A 14,363-nucleotide genomic window follows, 5' to 3' on the forward strand; every position below is an offset into this window, starting at 1 on the left:
TTTGCAGTTTTTAATAGAAATTTCCAAGTCACATAAAATGTTAGTTTAGCCAGTGCTTTGCTGCTAATGTTCAAGAAAATCTTTAAACACTGGGCAGGTTAAAAATTACAGAGTTCACTTGATTTGAAATTTTATAAATTGGTATGATTCTTAAAGTTTTTGCTTGAGAACTTTTTAATTGAAAGCCATATTATGTCATGTATTTAGAATAGTCAAGTTGAAGTTCACAAGATTGTTCAGCCCTAGTACCACCAATTTCAGTGTCCTTACATTAGTCGTGTTTCCTCACCATTTGTAGTGGCCATATATGAGCAGTAGTATATTTAATAATTTAAATGTATAGAAACATTTCTTTTAGTGTTCTACATGATTTGACATTAATGTAAATTTATTTATTATCAAATCAATTACATAGTCATCCAGGAATATTTCAAATAAGCACTAAAGAGCCCAGACTGAAATTTTGGAACTGAGTTTTGAATATTGTCTCCACTTAATGTTACTGCTTAGTGATTTCAACTCTACAGTGCAGAAACTGACCATCTGTAGGTTACTGTGAGAAAGTTTAGTTAAATGAGCTCTCTGGATTTAGAACCTATTAAAACATTATCTGGTATGTGGTAATAACTTTGTGGATGCAATATCTTATCGTCAACCATCATCATTATTAGCACTGAGTAATTTATGAGGTAAAGACAAACTGCTGTTTGGTAGCTGTATGGCAAAATCAAAGTTTATGACTTGCATTAATGTGTAGTGTGCTTTGCAAACCATCTCAACGTATATACCATCTAAAGTGGGATCATTTAGTACTGAGCATATTTCCCATGACTTATTTTCCTATTTTTCCCCTTTCTCTCTATATAGGTTACCTACATCTCATACTTGCTTTAATGTCCTTTTACTTCCGGAATATTCAAGCAAAGAAAAACTTAAAGAGAGATTGTTGAAGGCCATCACTTATGCCAAAGGATTTGGCATGCTGTAAAAAAAAACAAAAAGTGGGAAGAAAAAGAAAAGAAAAAGAAATTTAAAATTTTAATAAATATAACAAGAGGGATAAAATTGGTGGTGATAGTGTCCCAGTACAAAAAGGCTGTTAAATAGTGAACCACAGTAGTCACCTATGTCTGTGCCTCCCTTCTTTATTGGGGATATATGGGCTGGAACAGCAGATTTCAGCTACTTAAATGAACAAATCCTTTATTATTATTATTATTTTTTTTGCGTGAAAGTGTTACTTATTCTTTCACTTGTATGTACAGAGAGGTTTTTCTGAATATTTATTTTAAGGGTTAAATCACTTTTGCTTGTGTTTATTACTGCTTGAGGTTGAGCCTTTTTGCATATTTAAAAATATATACCAACAAACTACCCTCCCAAGGAAAATATTGCCACCATTTGTAGACCATGTAACCTTCAAGTATGTGCTATTTTTTTTTGGTCCCTGTATCTAACTCAAATCAGGAGCTGTATTTTTTTTTTTTTTTTTAAACAATTTGCTTTTGAAACTTGGAAGTCTTGAAAACAGTGTGATGCAATTGCTGCTGTTCTAGTCCCCAAAGAGTCTTCTGTGCAAAAATCTTAAAATCAATAAAGATGGAAGGGAGAACTTGGAATGTTTAACTGCAGCCCTCAGAACTTTACTTTAGTAACAGCACAACAAATTAAAAACAACTCATGCCACAGTATGTTGTCTTCATGTGTCTTGCAATGAACTGTTTCAGTAGCTAATCCTCCTTCTTAGTATATGGAAGGACAGGGATTTGTTGTTGTTGTTTTAAGTTTATTGGGGAAAAGTGCATTTGGCCAAAAGAAATGATAGTCAAACCCTTTGCAAGAAAGATAAGTTTGTTGTTTATTATAAGCGTAAAGCATGTGAAAGTGCACTTAAATTTTTTATTCTTTGCTTATTAACCACATTTTAGACAATCCAAAGTCTTCCCTTCTTGTCGCCATCATCTTATCCAGTCAGCCATTTTATCAAGGCACATGATCAGTGTTGGAACATAGTGGAAAGAATGGCTATTGTGCCTTGTTTTACTTAATCATACAGTAAGCAGAGACTTGGAAATGAATGGAACTGTTACTCTTAAGTCCTATTTACATCGTCTGTCCCCAAAGATTAAAGTTTATTTCAAAAAGTGTTAAATACTACTTTCACGTACTGTGGAAAAGTACAGGTAGATTTAAATTACTAGACCTTCAGAAGTAAGTAGTTTCCCCTTTCTAGTCTTCTGTGTCTGTGATGTTTATTTCTTTTATTGCAATATAAAATAAAAGGATTATGTATTTTTAACTGAGGAGAGACATATTGATATATCATTTTACTACAAGTTACAGCTAATGTGCTGAGCTTGTACCTTGATTGTTTTAACTGACCATGACAGATTAGTTTGATGATTTGTTTGAAATTGACAGGAGAAATACAGCTTTCAATCATTGGAAGGGGAAAGAGGATGTCTTTCAGAATTATTTTAGTTCTTTTAGTAATTGAGACTTAACTGTTATGTACCATAATGCTAAATAAAACAGTGACATTTTTCACCATAATTTAGTGGGGAAAGAAAACATTACTTTCCATATTGTGATAAGGTAACATGGGGTTTTTCTGGGCCAGCCTTGAGAACACTGTTAAAAATATGTACACTACCTTGATTCAAGGGACCCTCATGCTACTACAGTCACCTTAAAAGGCCTCTCATTCCTGTGCTTCTTGTGTATAATGAAAGTGAGAATACGAGAAATCAAATACTCTGGGGGCTTTTTGTATAATAAATTCGTGAAGAAATTTGTGTTCTTCAGTTCTCAAGTTTTATTATCACTACAGTATTGAAGTTATCCAATTGTAATCACATCTGTGTGAAGTTTTTGAATGGTCACTGAGTACAGATCATCAGGTATAGAATTCATATCAAATAGACTTCTAACAAACAGTTAAAAATAAACCTACCCTTGAAAATATTCTAACAGAAAAGTTCATTGGTTGTCCAGACTACTTGCTCTCACTTGCTCAGTATCTGTTTGTCCTGGGCATATTACCACTTCTTTTCTCGTTGCCTCCTTTCCCCTGCTGTCTACAAAATGTTCCCTGAACAGTATCTTAAGCAAGAGGGAACAAATAGAAATTTTGACTATAATGGTTACTCCCTCTATCCCAGATGTCGTGTTATAAAGTACTCTTTTCTCCCAGATCACCAGGAAACTCTGGAGGAAATAAAAAACTGAAAACTAATTGGTGTTCCAGGTGAAATACACAGTTTCTCCTACATATCATTGTTACAGAATATCTCAAGCATACAGTAAAGATATAGACTGTGACCAAACTTTTCTGGAGCCTGGTAGCTTTGGCCAATGAATTGGATTTCCTACCCTATACAACTTTACTGGGCTCTGCTTAATTGTGATAAAATCCAACGACAATTTCTGTAGCTTTATTTTGGGATACATACTAACTAGGGAGATACGTGAAATCAAGCTTCAAACAAAACTTGCTGATGGTGTTCATTTCCCTGTCGGTACACATCCATCTTACTAGAAAGGAAGGATGAGTAACCTGGCACCATCACTCATTGTAAGAGCATGACTGTGCTGGGATTTCAGGCCCTTTCAAGGGGTTTTCTCAAGACTTTCATGCAGACTCAGAGGAAGGGTAGTCTTCCTAAGTGAAAGTGAAGTCACTCAGTCGTGTCTGACTCTTTGCAACCCCACGGACTAGTAGCCTACCAGGCTCCTTCCTCCATGGGATTCTCCAGGCAAGACTACTGGAGTGGGTTGCCATTTCCTTCTCCAGGGGATCTTCCTGACCCAGGGATCAAACCCAGGTCTCCTGCATTCCAGGCAGACGCTTTAACCTCTGAGCCACCGGGGAAGCGCCAGTCTTAAGGCTGCTCCATCTGTAGTCATGATCTCCTTAACCCGTTGACCTCAAGTATCTTTTTTTTGACCTTCCACCAGCCTCTAAGGACCATCTCTTAAACTCCTGCCCCTTCCCTGAGCCAGTAGAGGATTCAAAATGCAACTTCTACTTTCTCTTTCCTTCTTTTACCCACAGTGTTAGTGTATGGAGAATTTCCTGGGGGAGTCTAGAGAAGTGCAGAGTCTCAGTCTTTTACTACTTTACTGTTCATATCCAATAGTTGGCATTTGTTAACCAATTGCAGGACGATTTTGGTGCAGATGTGCCCCTGTGAGAAATGCTGCTTAAAACTTGCTATGCCACTAAAATAGCTCTCCTGAAAGATTCTTAGAGCCTTCTCTGTTGCCAGTGAGAATTCTAACCTTGGCAGCATCCTGAACTTGGTTCAGCTGCTACCCTGTTCCTTTTTTCAGTAGGGTGGATACTACTGTAATTCTAAAATTCTGACCTGTACTTGCCCAGTTCTGTCTGGTAAACCTCAACCACTCAAAAAGGTTCTCCAAATCGTGTCTTCTGCTCAGACTCTACTCCCAAAATATCTTCCTGGTATCTTAAAATCAGTACCCTTCAAAATGGAACTTTCGTCTTTACCTATCATTTATTGTTTGTTCCTTAAAAACATCCCTTTCGACCCAGTCTTCAGAATCCCTCACCTTTCAATTGTCACAGCTTGTATCAATTGTTTTCCCCTCTCCGTCATACTTCCTTTTGGCCTCTGATCCCTTAACTCACCTTGGCAGTATTCGCCAATCTTTCTCATTCTTCTAGAACACAGTTTTGTTAAAATAAATATGCTTTGCTTCAAAACTTGTTCCCCTTTGAGGAAATCCGCAAGCATGGTATCCACAGCCCTCCGTAGGCACAGCCCCACCTACTTTTCCAATTCTACCATCAGTTACAGGAATCTTTCCCTCTGTCCTGACCCACATCATCATGCTGTGCTTAATCATTTCATATTTCTCAAGTAACCTTAAAGGCCAAAATTTTAAAAAGCCCCTCTCCCATGAATTCATCAACCTTCAAAATGTCTCTGTAACCTAATAGCAACTTCATGGTAGTACATGCACATTGAGCAATGAGGAGTCACTGGGATTTTTGGTTTTTTCCCATAACCATTACGTGAGATGTGGGCAGGTTCATGGGGAAGATTGTTTATCTTTGTTCCTGTCCCATATAATAGTTGCATAATAACTGTTGAAAGGACGAGCGCTATTTTTTCCAATACCTCAGTCACCACCTGAATAATTGAAAATGACAGCTTGCCATTCAATGAAGCATCTGTTTTCACCAAAGATAGCCTTCGTCTCCTGTCTCCTCATCCTACCCCCAAAACATTTTATTTTAAAATATTTGAATATTTAGTGGCTAAAGAACTTGTTCCTGGAGGAAGTGAGTAACTGGTTCTGTCATTTCAGCCTGTGAAAAGAAAATTACTAAAAGGGAAAGGATGAAACAGACCAAGTCCTTGGAAGCAAGATTTCTGTGTGACTTTCCCAGTCCTTTTCAGGATGTGCTCTGGCAGTCTGTAACCTCTGCCTGGTCAGCCTCTGGCTACACTCCTCTCCTGCTGGAGATGGGAGCAGGTGTCTTAAGTCATCCTGCTGTTGCCAAACCCTGACATGTCAAGGAGCTGCTGCTAAGTTGCTTCAGTCGTGTCCGACTCTGTGCGACCCCAGAGACGGCAGCCTGCCAGGCTCCCCCATCCCTGGGATTCTCCAGGCAAGAACAATGGAGTGGGTTGCCATTTCCTTCTCCAGTGCGTGAAAGTGAAAGTGAAGTCGCTTAGTCGTGTCCGACTCTTAGCGACCCTATCTATGGACTGCAGCCCAGCAGGCTCCTCCGTCCATGGGATTTTCCTGAATGCTGTGTTTTCTGTAGTAAATCAAGCACTCACCATGATGAAAGCCTGGTTTGCCAGAACCCTGTAATTACTGCTACAAATCAACCCTTAAGTTGGGATTCTTAGATTCAGCTGAACAGGACCATAGGACAGGCGTGATTATCCTGGCTCTCTCTCAGTCTTCAGAATGCCACAGAAAATGCAATGGGCATGTGTCAGTGAGCAGTGCACGGTGACTGCGGGCACAGCCTTCAGAGTTGGGTGATGGTCTCAGTTCTGTCTGGCCCTGCCCTTTGGCTTGGATTAGCATATCCAAGCCTGTTTATGTCACTGATGGTTATCAAGACTCTCAAGTTGAGACAGGTGCTACCTGTTGCAAGACAGAAGAAGGAATTCATTGAGAGGTTGAAGATGCTTGTAATGATTTCTTTTGCAGGATTTGACCCTCATCTATCTAAAAATGCAGGAGGGATGCTTTCTTTGATTTTTTTTTTATTAGGGTAATTCATATAACAAAATTCACTCCTTTAAAGTGTACAATTAGTGGCTTTTAGAATAGCCACAAAATTGTGTGTCACATATAATTCCAGGGCATCTTCACAACTGCAAAAAAAGAAAAACGCTTGTATCCATTAGAAGTGATTATCTTTCCCCACCTTCCAAGACCTAACCACTAATCTTACTTGTCTGTAGATTTCCCTATTTTAGACCGTCCATACAAATAGAATCACACACAAGGTGCATCTGTGTTGTAGCATGTATCAGTACTTCATTTTATGAATAGTATTTCAGTACATCAATTACCATATTTTTATTCATTTGATAGATGGTTGTATTTTCACTTTTTATTTTAAACACTACTACCGTGAACACGGTGTACAAGTTTTTATGTGCACATAAGCTTTCATTTCCTTTGGTAATGTACATAGTGAATTCCTGGGTCATATGCCCAGGCTTTTCAAGGAACTGCCAACTGTTTTGTGAAGTGGTTGCACTTTCTTGCAAGCATCTTGTGAATTCTAATTTCTCCACATCCTGGCCAACATTTTGAGTCTAGCCTTCCTATTGGGAGTGAAGTAGTATCTCATGGTTTTGATTTGCATTTTCCTAATGACTAATGATGTTGAATATCTTTTCATGTGCTTTTGGCCATTTGGCCATCTTTAGAGACATTTATTCAGAAATGTTCGCTATATTTTGATTCAGTTATTTGTCCTTATTATTCAGTTCCTTATTCTGATACAAATCCGTTACCAGATAAGTCATTTGCAAATAGTTTATTCCATTCTTTGGATAGTATTTTCACTTTAGATGGTGTCCTTTGAAATACAACTTTTGAATTAGGGGTGTTGAGTCTTCCAACTTTGTTCTTTTTCAAGGTCATTTTGGCTATTGAGGGTCCCTTGCAGTTCTATGTGAATATTAGAGTCAGCTTATCATTTTCTTCAAAATAGGCATCTAGAATTTTGACAGGCATTGTGTTGAATCTATAAATCAATTTGGAGAATATCATTAATTTGACAATATAGAGTTTTCCAACTGATGAACGTGGATGTCTTTGGATTTATTCAGGACTTTAATTTTTTTTATTATTCTTTTTTAAATTTCAGTGTACAAGTCTTGATTTCTTTGGTTAAATATTTTCCCAAGTATTTTATTCTTTTTTTGATGCTATTATAAACATAATTGTTTCCTTAATTTCATTTTTGGATCATTCATTGCTAGCATATAGAAATGCAATGAAAAAAAAAAGAAATGCAATGAAAAGTTTTTTATATTGATCCTATGTGGCTTTTCTTAACTAAATGTGTTTTACTTTTGATTCTTTTGTATTTTCTATATACAAGATCACACATCTGCAAATAGAAAGTTTTCCTTTTTCCCTTTTGTTCTGAATACTTTTTTTCTTTCCTAAGTGCCCTAGCTAGCACCTCTAGCACAATATTGAATAGAAGTGGCAAGAACATACATCTTTATCTTAGTACTGATTTATAAGGAAGGCATTTAATTTTTCACCATTGAGTGTCATGCTAACAGTAAGTTCTTCATAGATGCTTCAGGTTGAGGAAAATTTCCTTCTATTCCTAGTTTGAGTGTTTTTATCAGGATAGGATATTGGATTTTGTCAGATGCTTCTGCTTCTCTTGGGGCTCAGTTGGTAAAGAATCCGTCTGCAGTGCAGGAGACCCTGGTCCAATTCCTGGGTCAGGAAGATCCCCTGAAGAAGGGATAGGCTACCCACTCCAGTATTCTTGGGCTTTCCTGCTGACTCAGCTGGTAAAGAATCCACCTGCAATGTAGGATCTTAATCTGCTTCTATTAAGATGGTTGTGAGTTTTTGTCCTTTATTCTATTAGTAGGACTATATCGATGGATTTTGGTATGTTCTACCAACCCTCCATTCCTGGGGTGGTTCTGCAGGTTCATGGTACACAAACCTTTTAATATGCTACTGAGTTTGGTTTGCTAGAATTCTGTTTAGAATATTGCTGAATAAAGGGCACATCTACCAGTGATGAGGCTGAAATGTATATTTCCCGTAGACCACATGTGGTCACTGTAAGAGATAGGTCATGGGCCATCTGACCCTGCACAAGTGGGCTTCCTGTTCTGGAGCCAGACACCCAATATCTGAATACCCTCAGACAGAAGCTGTGAGAAGAGGAGAAACTGGAAGTGACCAGCCAAGAGGCTCTCATCTGGGGTTCCCTGAAGCGTTTACTTTGTGAAAGAAAGCCATTAACTCCCACCTCTCTCTGAAGGCTCAATATCTTATGACAGTTGCACCAGCTGGATGAAGCAGGATATTTTTCTCTAGATTTCCTCCCTTCCAAAAGGGCCAGAAACAGCTTTTGAGTGAGAAGGAAGGTAACATGACGAAGAGCCTATCTTCAGGCCTCCCACCCAGAAGCAGCTCTGAGCAAGAACTGCATTTTCAGTTAGGAAAGAGAGTGGCATTTTTGATGTTTCACTAATACCCAGAAAATAGATGCTTTGCTTATTATCTGAAAGTGACCAGCAAAACTACTTACCTGAGGTTTCATTCCTGGAAAAACAAATCCAGAGCCAGAGCAGACCAGCAAAAAGAAAAAGTTGTGTTCAGCTGCACCATCACCCTTACTCGCTTCCTTCCTGTCACACACGTGCCTTATTATTTGGTAAATCTCATTACTAAATTAGTAGATCTATGGGAAGGACTTAGGTACTCTTTGGATGGTGCTATGGAAAGATCTCCAAGGGAGATCTCAAACCTGCTTCTAGTCCTATCCCAACTGAAGTGTGAAGATTTTGTTTACTAACATTTACCAGGTAAGTAGAATTCAATACAAATTGAATGCTAATTCAATACCAATTGAAAACTGAATGCTACGCAGTCCTGAGTGTTCATTGGAAGGACTGATGTTGAGGCTGAAACTCCAATACTTTGGCCACATGATCCGAAGAACTGACTGATTGGAAAAGACCCTGATGCTGCAAAAGATTGAGGGCAGGAGGAGAAGGGGACGACAGGATGAGATGGTTGGATGGCATCACCAACTCGATGGACGAGAGTTTGGGTGAACTCCGGGATTGGTGATGGACAGGGAGGCCTGGCGTGCTGTGGTCCATGGGGCCACAAAGAGTTGGACACGACTGAGCAACTGAACTGAACTGAACATACCAATTGAATGCTAATCATGCTGCAGGTTTGCTGGAGGTTTCAGGTTGGTTTCACAGCCACTTTGTTCAATCAAGGAGTCTTTTTATGGGGAGACTGAATCTAGTGGACCAGATATACATAGAAACCACTAAGGGTTATAGAAGTACATAAAAATACAATTTGGACAGAGAATTCAGATCCAAAAATTGTCCAAATAGGAGGTGAAGGGTTAGTTGGTAGGCAGACAAGAAGGTGTTTAGTATGCCTGAGTGTCAGATTCAAAGGGATCAAGATTGGATTGGAATGGAAGGCAGATCAGAGCATGAAAGGCCTTGTAGACCATACCAAGAACTTTGAACTTTGCTTTGCAGATATTGAAATACAAAGATAATTCATTTTACATTTTTTTGTATCTTATAAGATGGAATTGGAGAAACATAAGTGTCATGCGATCTTTGTACTTAGGAGATTTTGCCAAGTCGTTCAGTCATATCTGACTCGTTGTGACACCATGGACTGTAGCCCACCAGGCTCCTCTGTCCATGGGATTCTCCAGGCAAGAACACTAGAGCCACCAGGGCAGCCCAGTTAGGAGATTATTGCTATAATTCTAGTTATATCCCCAGGTATATAAGCCTGAGGATAGAAGGGAGGGCACGTTCTAAGACATGTTTGGGACTGGGACTGGGTGACTGGGTGATTCGATATTCCAGGGAGAGAGAGGAGTCAAAAATAACCCACATTTCCGATTTGCATGACTGGGTTGGTGGTGTGGTGACAGGGAAACAGATTTTGGGCATGTTTCAGTTGAAATGTCTAAGAAATATACAATTGGAATTGTACAGAGGCAGTTAAAAAAATACAAATTTAAAGAAAAGCCTACAAAGAAGATTTAAATGTGTGGTTTTTCAGCATAGATGGAGGTAGTCACCAGGGAAAGGTAATAAAGGGAGGAAGAAAAAACATGGACAGAGTCCCTGGAAAATGTTAGCATTTCAGAGTTAAACAAGTAAAGAAAAATGAAAAGCAATTCCCTTATTTGCTCATTTTTATCTGTGCTTCACTAGAAACCAAGCCTGATGAGGGCGGGAACTTTGTCTTGCTCATGGCTGTGCCCCTAGTACCTAGAGCAGAATGTAAACAAAGTTCATTAAGCTGCACAACAAGCCAGGGTCTCAGAAACTCCTTCCCAGCCTCTTCCCTGCTATCCTTTGCACCTTGCTGACACCCTCCCCTACCTTAATTCTTACCACAGTTTTTAAAGGCCCACATTGTGTGTGTGTTTATTTACTGTCATCTCAGGAAGATATATCAGCTGAGTGAAAATATTTCAAAACTATTGAGATGTGATATATATTAACTTGCAAATCTGCCTAGCACTGCTGGGTTTGGTCCCCTTACCAGTGAATCAAGAAGTTCACAGTAAGTGAGATCAGATCTGTTTCCTGAGGCAACTGAGAAGGCAGCCTTGCCCTGGAAATAATCACCAAGGGCAGGAAATAACCTCAAATGCTTCCAGCTGAGACTGAGCAGGAGAATCCCAGCTCATCATAACTACAAGTGTATTCTTGGGACTGTCAAGTGGAAGTTAGCCCATTACCTAAAAATGCATTTCAGAATTGTCCCTGTGTGCTCGCATCTTGTACCCAAACCCAAAGAAAATACCATTTGCCTTAAATATGTATTTTTAATAGGATTGAAGTATTTTTCAAATTTAAACTGTAGTCTCCAAAATAATCATACTTCCAAAACGCTTTTCACAGGGTATTGTTTTGCTTACTTCATTATTGCCTAACTCATTCCTTAAATTCTATTCCATGAGAGTAGAAATATATCTGTTTTCCTCACCCTGGTGTTCAGAACATATTTTTCAAATGAATGTATGAATGGAATTATGCTTATAAAACCAAAGAGCCTGATTTGTCGGTTGGACTCCAGATCTGCAGAGAAGCTACCAGTGAAAGTAGTACGACAAGTTGTTCCTGCATGGGAAGAGTTTTTCTGGCATTCAGGTACTCCTCACACGTTCCCACTGTTCAGTAACAGTACCACCTTATACTGCTCTCATGAATGGAACTAGTTTTGGAAAACAGTTGAGGGAAAACCAGTTTGCCATGTATCCCTAAGAAGTGGTGAGTAAACAATCACGTTTTCCTAAGCACCTTTAGTTTTAAGAGAGCCTCTTTCTCTCCACTGTAGGACCTCATCCCCGCCCCGACTCTGAAATGACACTTATAATCTCATAATTCATATAAGCGTGGCTTTTTTTTTTCTCATCACCACAACCACCTATGTGCTTTCAGTATTTCTATGCCAGTAACCCATAGAGGAAATTAGTAAAATTCATATTGAATCCACATGAAGTGGTTGCAGTCATTTGGGACAGTGCAGATCACTGCAGTTATCCCTCTGACTGCAGATCTGATTTCAGAGACATTAAGCCTGCAATTATTTAGCCACATGCTGTACAACACGAATTCCACTTACTTAGGTTGCTGTCATAATGGGATTTAAATACTTATGAAATACAGAGAAAATATTTAAAGAATATGAACGATGAAATACAGAGAAAAAATATTTTAAAAATATTTACCATCATTCATTTAAATGTAAAAGTGCCACTTCTCTATACATTTGCCTCATGACCATCTAATTGATAATGAAGACTTTAACTTCCTTATATTACCTCAGAAAAGTTTGAAATATTAACCAACCACTGGACTGACCACTGGAAGGACAAAAGACTGAAGATGTTTTATTTTGCTCAAGGGCAGCCACCCAACATCTGCTTCTGTGACAAGTTAAAATAATTGTATTGTAGAGGTGTAGGGGTAAATATGGCCTGAAAGATCTTCCCCAACCCTCATTTTATAGATGAGGAAACTAAGGTCTCAAGCTGTGAAGCGTTTTGCCCAAGATTACGCTGATCATTGCATTCATATGAATTCATGAAGCTAGAAAACAGAACCTCTTGCCTCCCACCTGGTGTTCTTATCACACCTTCAGTCCTCTCTCTTGTTTCAACATTTTTTGCTTCACTAAATGTAGGGAGTCTCCCAGTAGGGCCTGCCTGCTGGGGAACGGGGCGCCAAGGGAGAGTGAGCGAGAGACCTCTCCTAGTTTTCAAGTCGACTAGTTTACACTGGTTTGATTTTATTGGAGGTCAAAAGTCAGACCAAGGTTCCTATTCCCTTTCCCTCCCCAAGCTGCCGAAGAAACAGATTTGCTAACGTTCCGCAAATCACTGTCTTTCACTCTCTTTTTTTTTTTTTTTACAGTAAGAGTATTACTGGCAGAAAGTTTCCCATCAGCACGTTCCCCCTAGATACTGCTCCTGGACGCGGACCTGAAGGCTCGCGCGGGGCGCTCCGGACGCGGCGCGGCCCCCTTGCCTTTCCTCTGCGCGCGCGTCTCCGTGTCTCCGCGTGCAGGGTTGCAGGGCCAGGCGTGACCCAGGTCCACGTTCTTACTGTTAGATCCTGCTTTGGTTGTCCCAGTTTTATATAAGAGGAGAAGCATTTTCTCCGTGAGTTCCGGAGCAGTCTTGAGGTCAGGGGTAAGAGTTTCCTTGGTAAGTATTAAGTAGAAGTTGCTGAATGGCAGAGGGGTAGAAAGGGGAAGCGTGCCTTAGGAAAAAAGCCGTTTGTTCTTGGTGATGGACTTGCTTCCAATTCGTTTTCCGATCACTTCAGGAATGATTTTCGGCCCTCTTCCTGCACCCTGTGTTCTGATTCCTGGAGCATACACTACTCCTTCAGTTCCTTTCTCCCAGGGTCTGTTAGAAGAGTGACCTTGAAAATATGTGGGCTGTGGTAGACTTTGGATTCTGGCCTCCAGGTACTCGGCTCTTTCACTCGTGAGAAACTCCTGCCTTAGGTTGACTTGAACCTGGGTCGGCAGTGCCTGGTCCATTTGCACACCGCCCGGGACAGGTGGGTTCTTCCTGGGCCATGATCTTTTCTTCTTGGGGTGCTCTCCACTCCTGTCTCCATAGATTATGTATTTAAGAAACTTGCCTTTCGATTTCCTGCCAATGGTTGGATCCTGGAGATGACTCTGCCCAGTGCTCGATGGCCTACTAGGGACGTCTCTTACGATCCTTTCTCCCCCAACTGATGGCCTGCTGTCAACAGGGAGCTTTCTCTGTTTTTCTACCTGCTCTGGATTATCCAAAGATTCTAAAGATAAAACCAAAGCTGGTTTTCCCTCCCCTCTGGAGAGAGACCCTCTTATATTTAGAGTTGCCCTCTCACTTTCATCCTTGGAGTCTGCCTTTAAGGTTGCCCTGGAAGCTGTGGATGGGTAGAGTCTGTCCTTGTCTAGGCTAAGTCTGAAGGGCATTTTGTTCTTCTCCCCTTCTCTTCTGTTCTGGATTATTGCCTTCACAGCCGCCTCGCTCTCATCCACAAAGGTGGTGGTGTAGTTGGACAACATATTCTTGGAGGTGAGCCGGTTGACCAAGTCCTTGTTACCTAGCAACCGAGCATGGGCCAGTTCTGACTTTCGGAGCTTTGAGTGGCATCGTTTATAAAAGGCTTTCTGCTCCATTAGCCAGGCATTAGCTTCATATTTCTTCATGGAGTCTAGAAAACTTAGTTTCTTTTTCAGCAAATTCTCTTCTTTCCAATTGAAGGACAGAATTGAGTAGGACTTCTCTGTTTCCATAAGCTTTATGTTCTCTCCAAATATGGAATAGCACCTGTTTCCCTTATTTTTGATGTTGCCCAGTAAGCTCTGACGGTCACTCTGTTGGTGGCTTTTCCAGGAGCTGCCCAGGTGGATCTGGGGATCTGACATTTCTCTGCCCACCAGAGACCTGGGAGCTTGTGTTCCGTCCGCAGACCTGTGAGGGTGCTTAGTGATGTGTGGGCACTATGTCAAGAAGGTTCTATTCCAGGTCCAGTCTTTGTTGTTAGGAACTCTGTGGATCATCAAAGACTGAGGTGCTGGAAGGCTTCTTCACT

The 14,363-nt window shown here is 40.2% G+C and overlaps 1 protein-coding gene and 1 long non-coding RNA gene across 8 annotated transcripts in view; one reads left to right on the forward strand and one right to left on the reverse strand.

Annotated features, from left to right (window-relative positions):
* The window catches only part of UBE3A (ubiquitin protein ligase E3A), a 92,453-nt gene extending 90,154 nt beyond the window's left edge, over positions 1 to 2,299 (forward strand). For all 7 annotated transcript variants that reach the window (XM_040257048.1, XM_040257045.1, XM_040257049.1 and 4 more), the window contains one exon: positions 868 to 2,299. In XM_040257048.1, the coding sequence (XP_040112982.1) occupies positions 868 to 988 (121 nt within the window). In that variant the 3' untranslated portion in view covers positions 989 to 2,299. The remainder of the gene's footprint in view (positions 1 to 867) is intronic.
* LOC120875287 overlaps positions 1 to 14,363 on the reverse strand; it is a 142,312-nt gene that overhangs the window by 29,226 nt on the left and 98,723 nt on the right. The gene's annotated exons all lie outside the window — the stretch shown is intronic.

The sequence above is a fragment of the Oryx dammah genome, unplaced genomic scaffold (assembly GCF_014754425.2).
Source record: "Oryx dammah isolate SB20612 unplaced genomic scaffold, SCBI_Odam_1.1 HiC_scaffold_16, whole genome shotgun sequence".
Lineage (NCBI taxonomy): Eukaryota > Metazoa > Chordata > Mammalia > Artiodactyla > Bovidae > Oryx > Oryx dammah.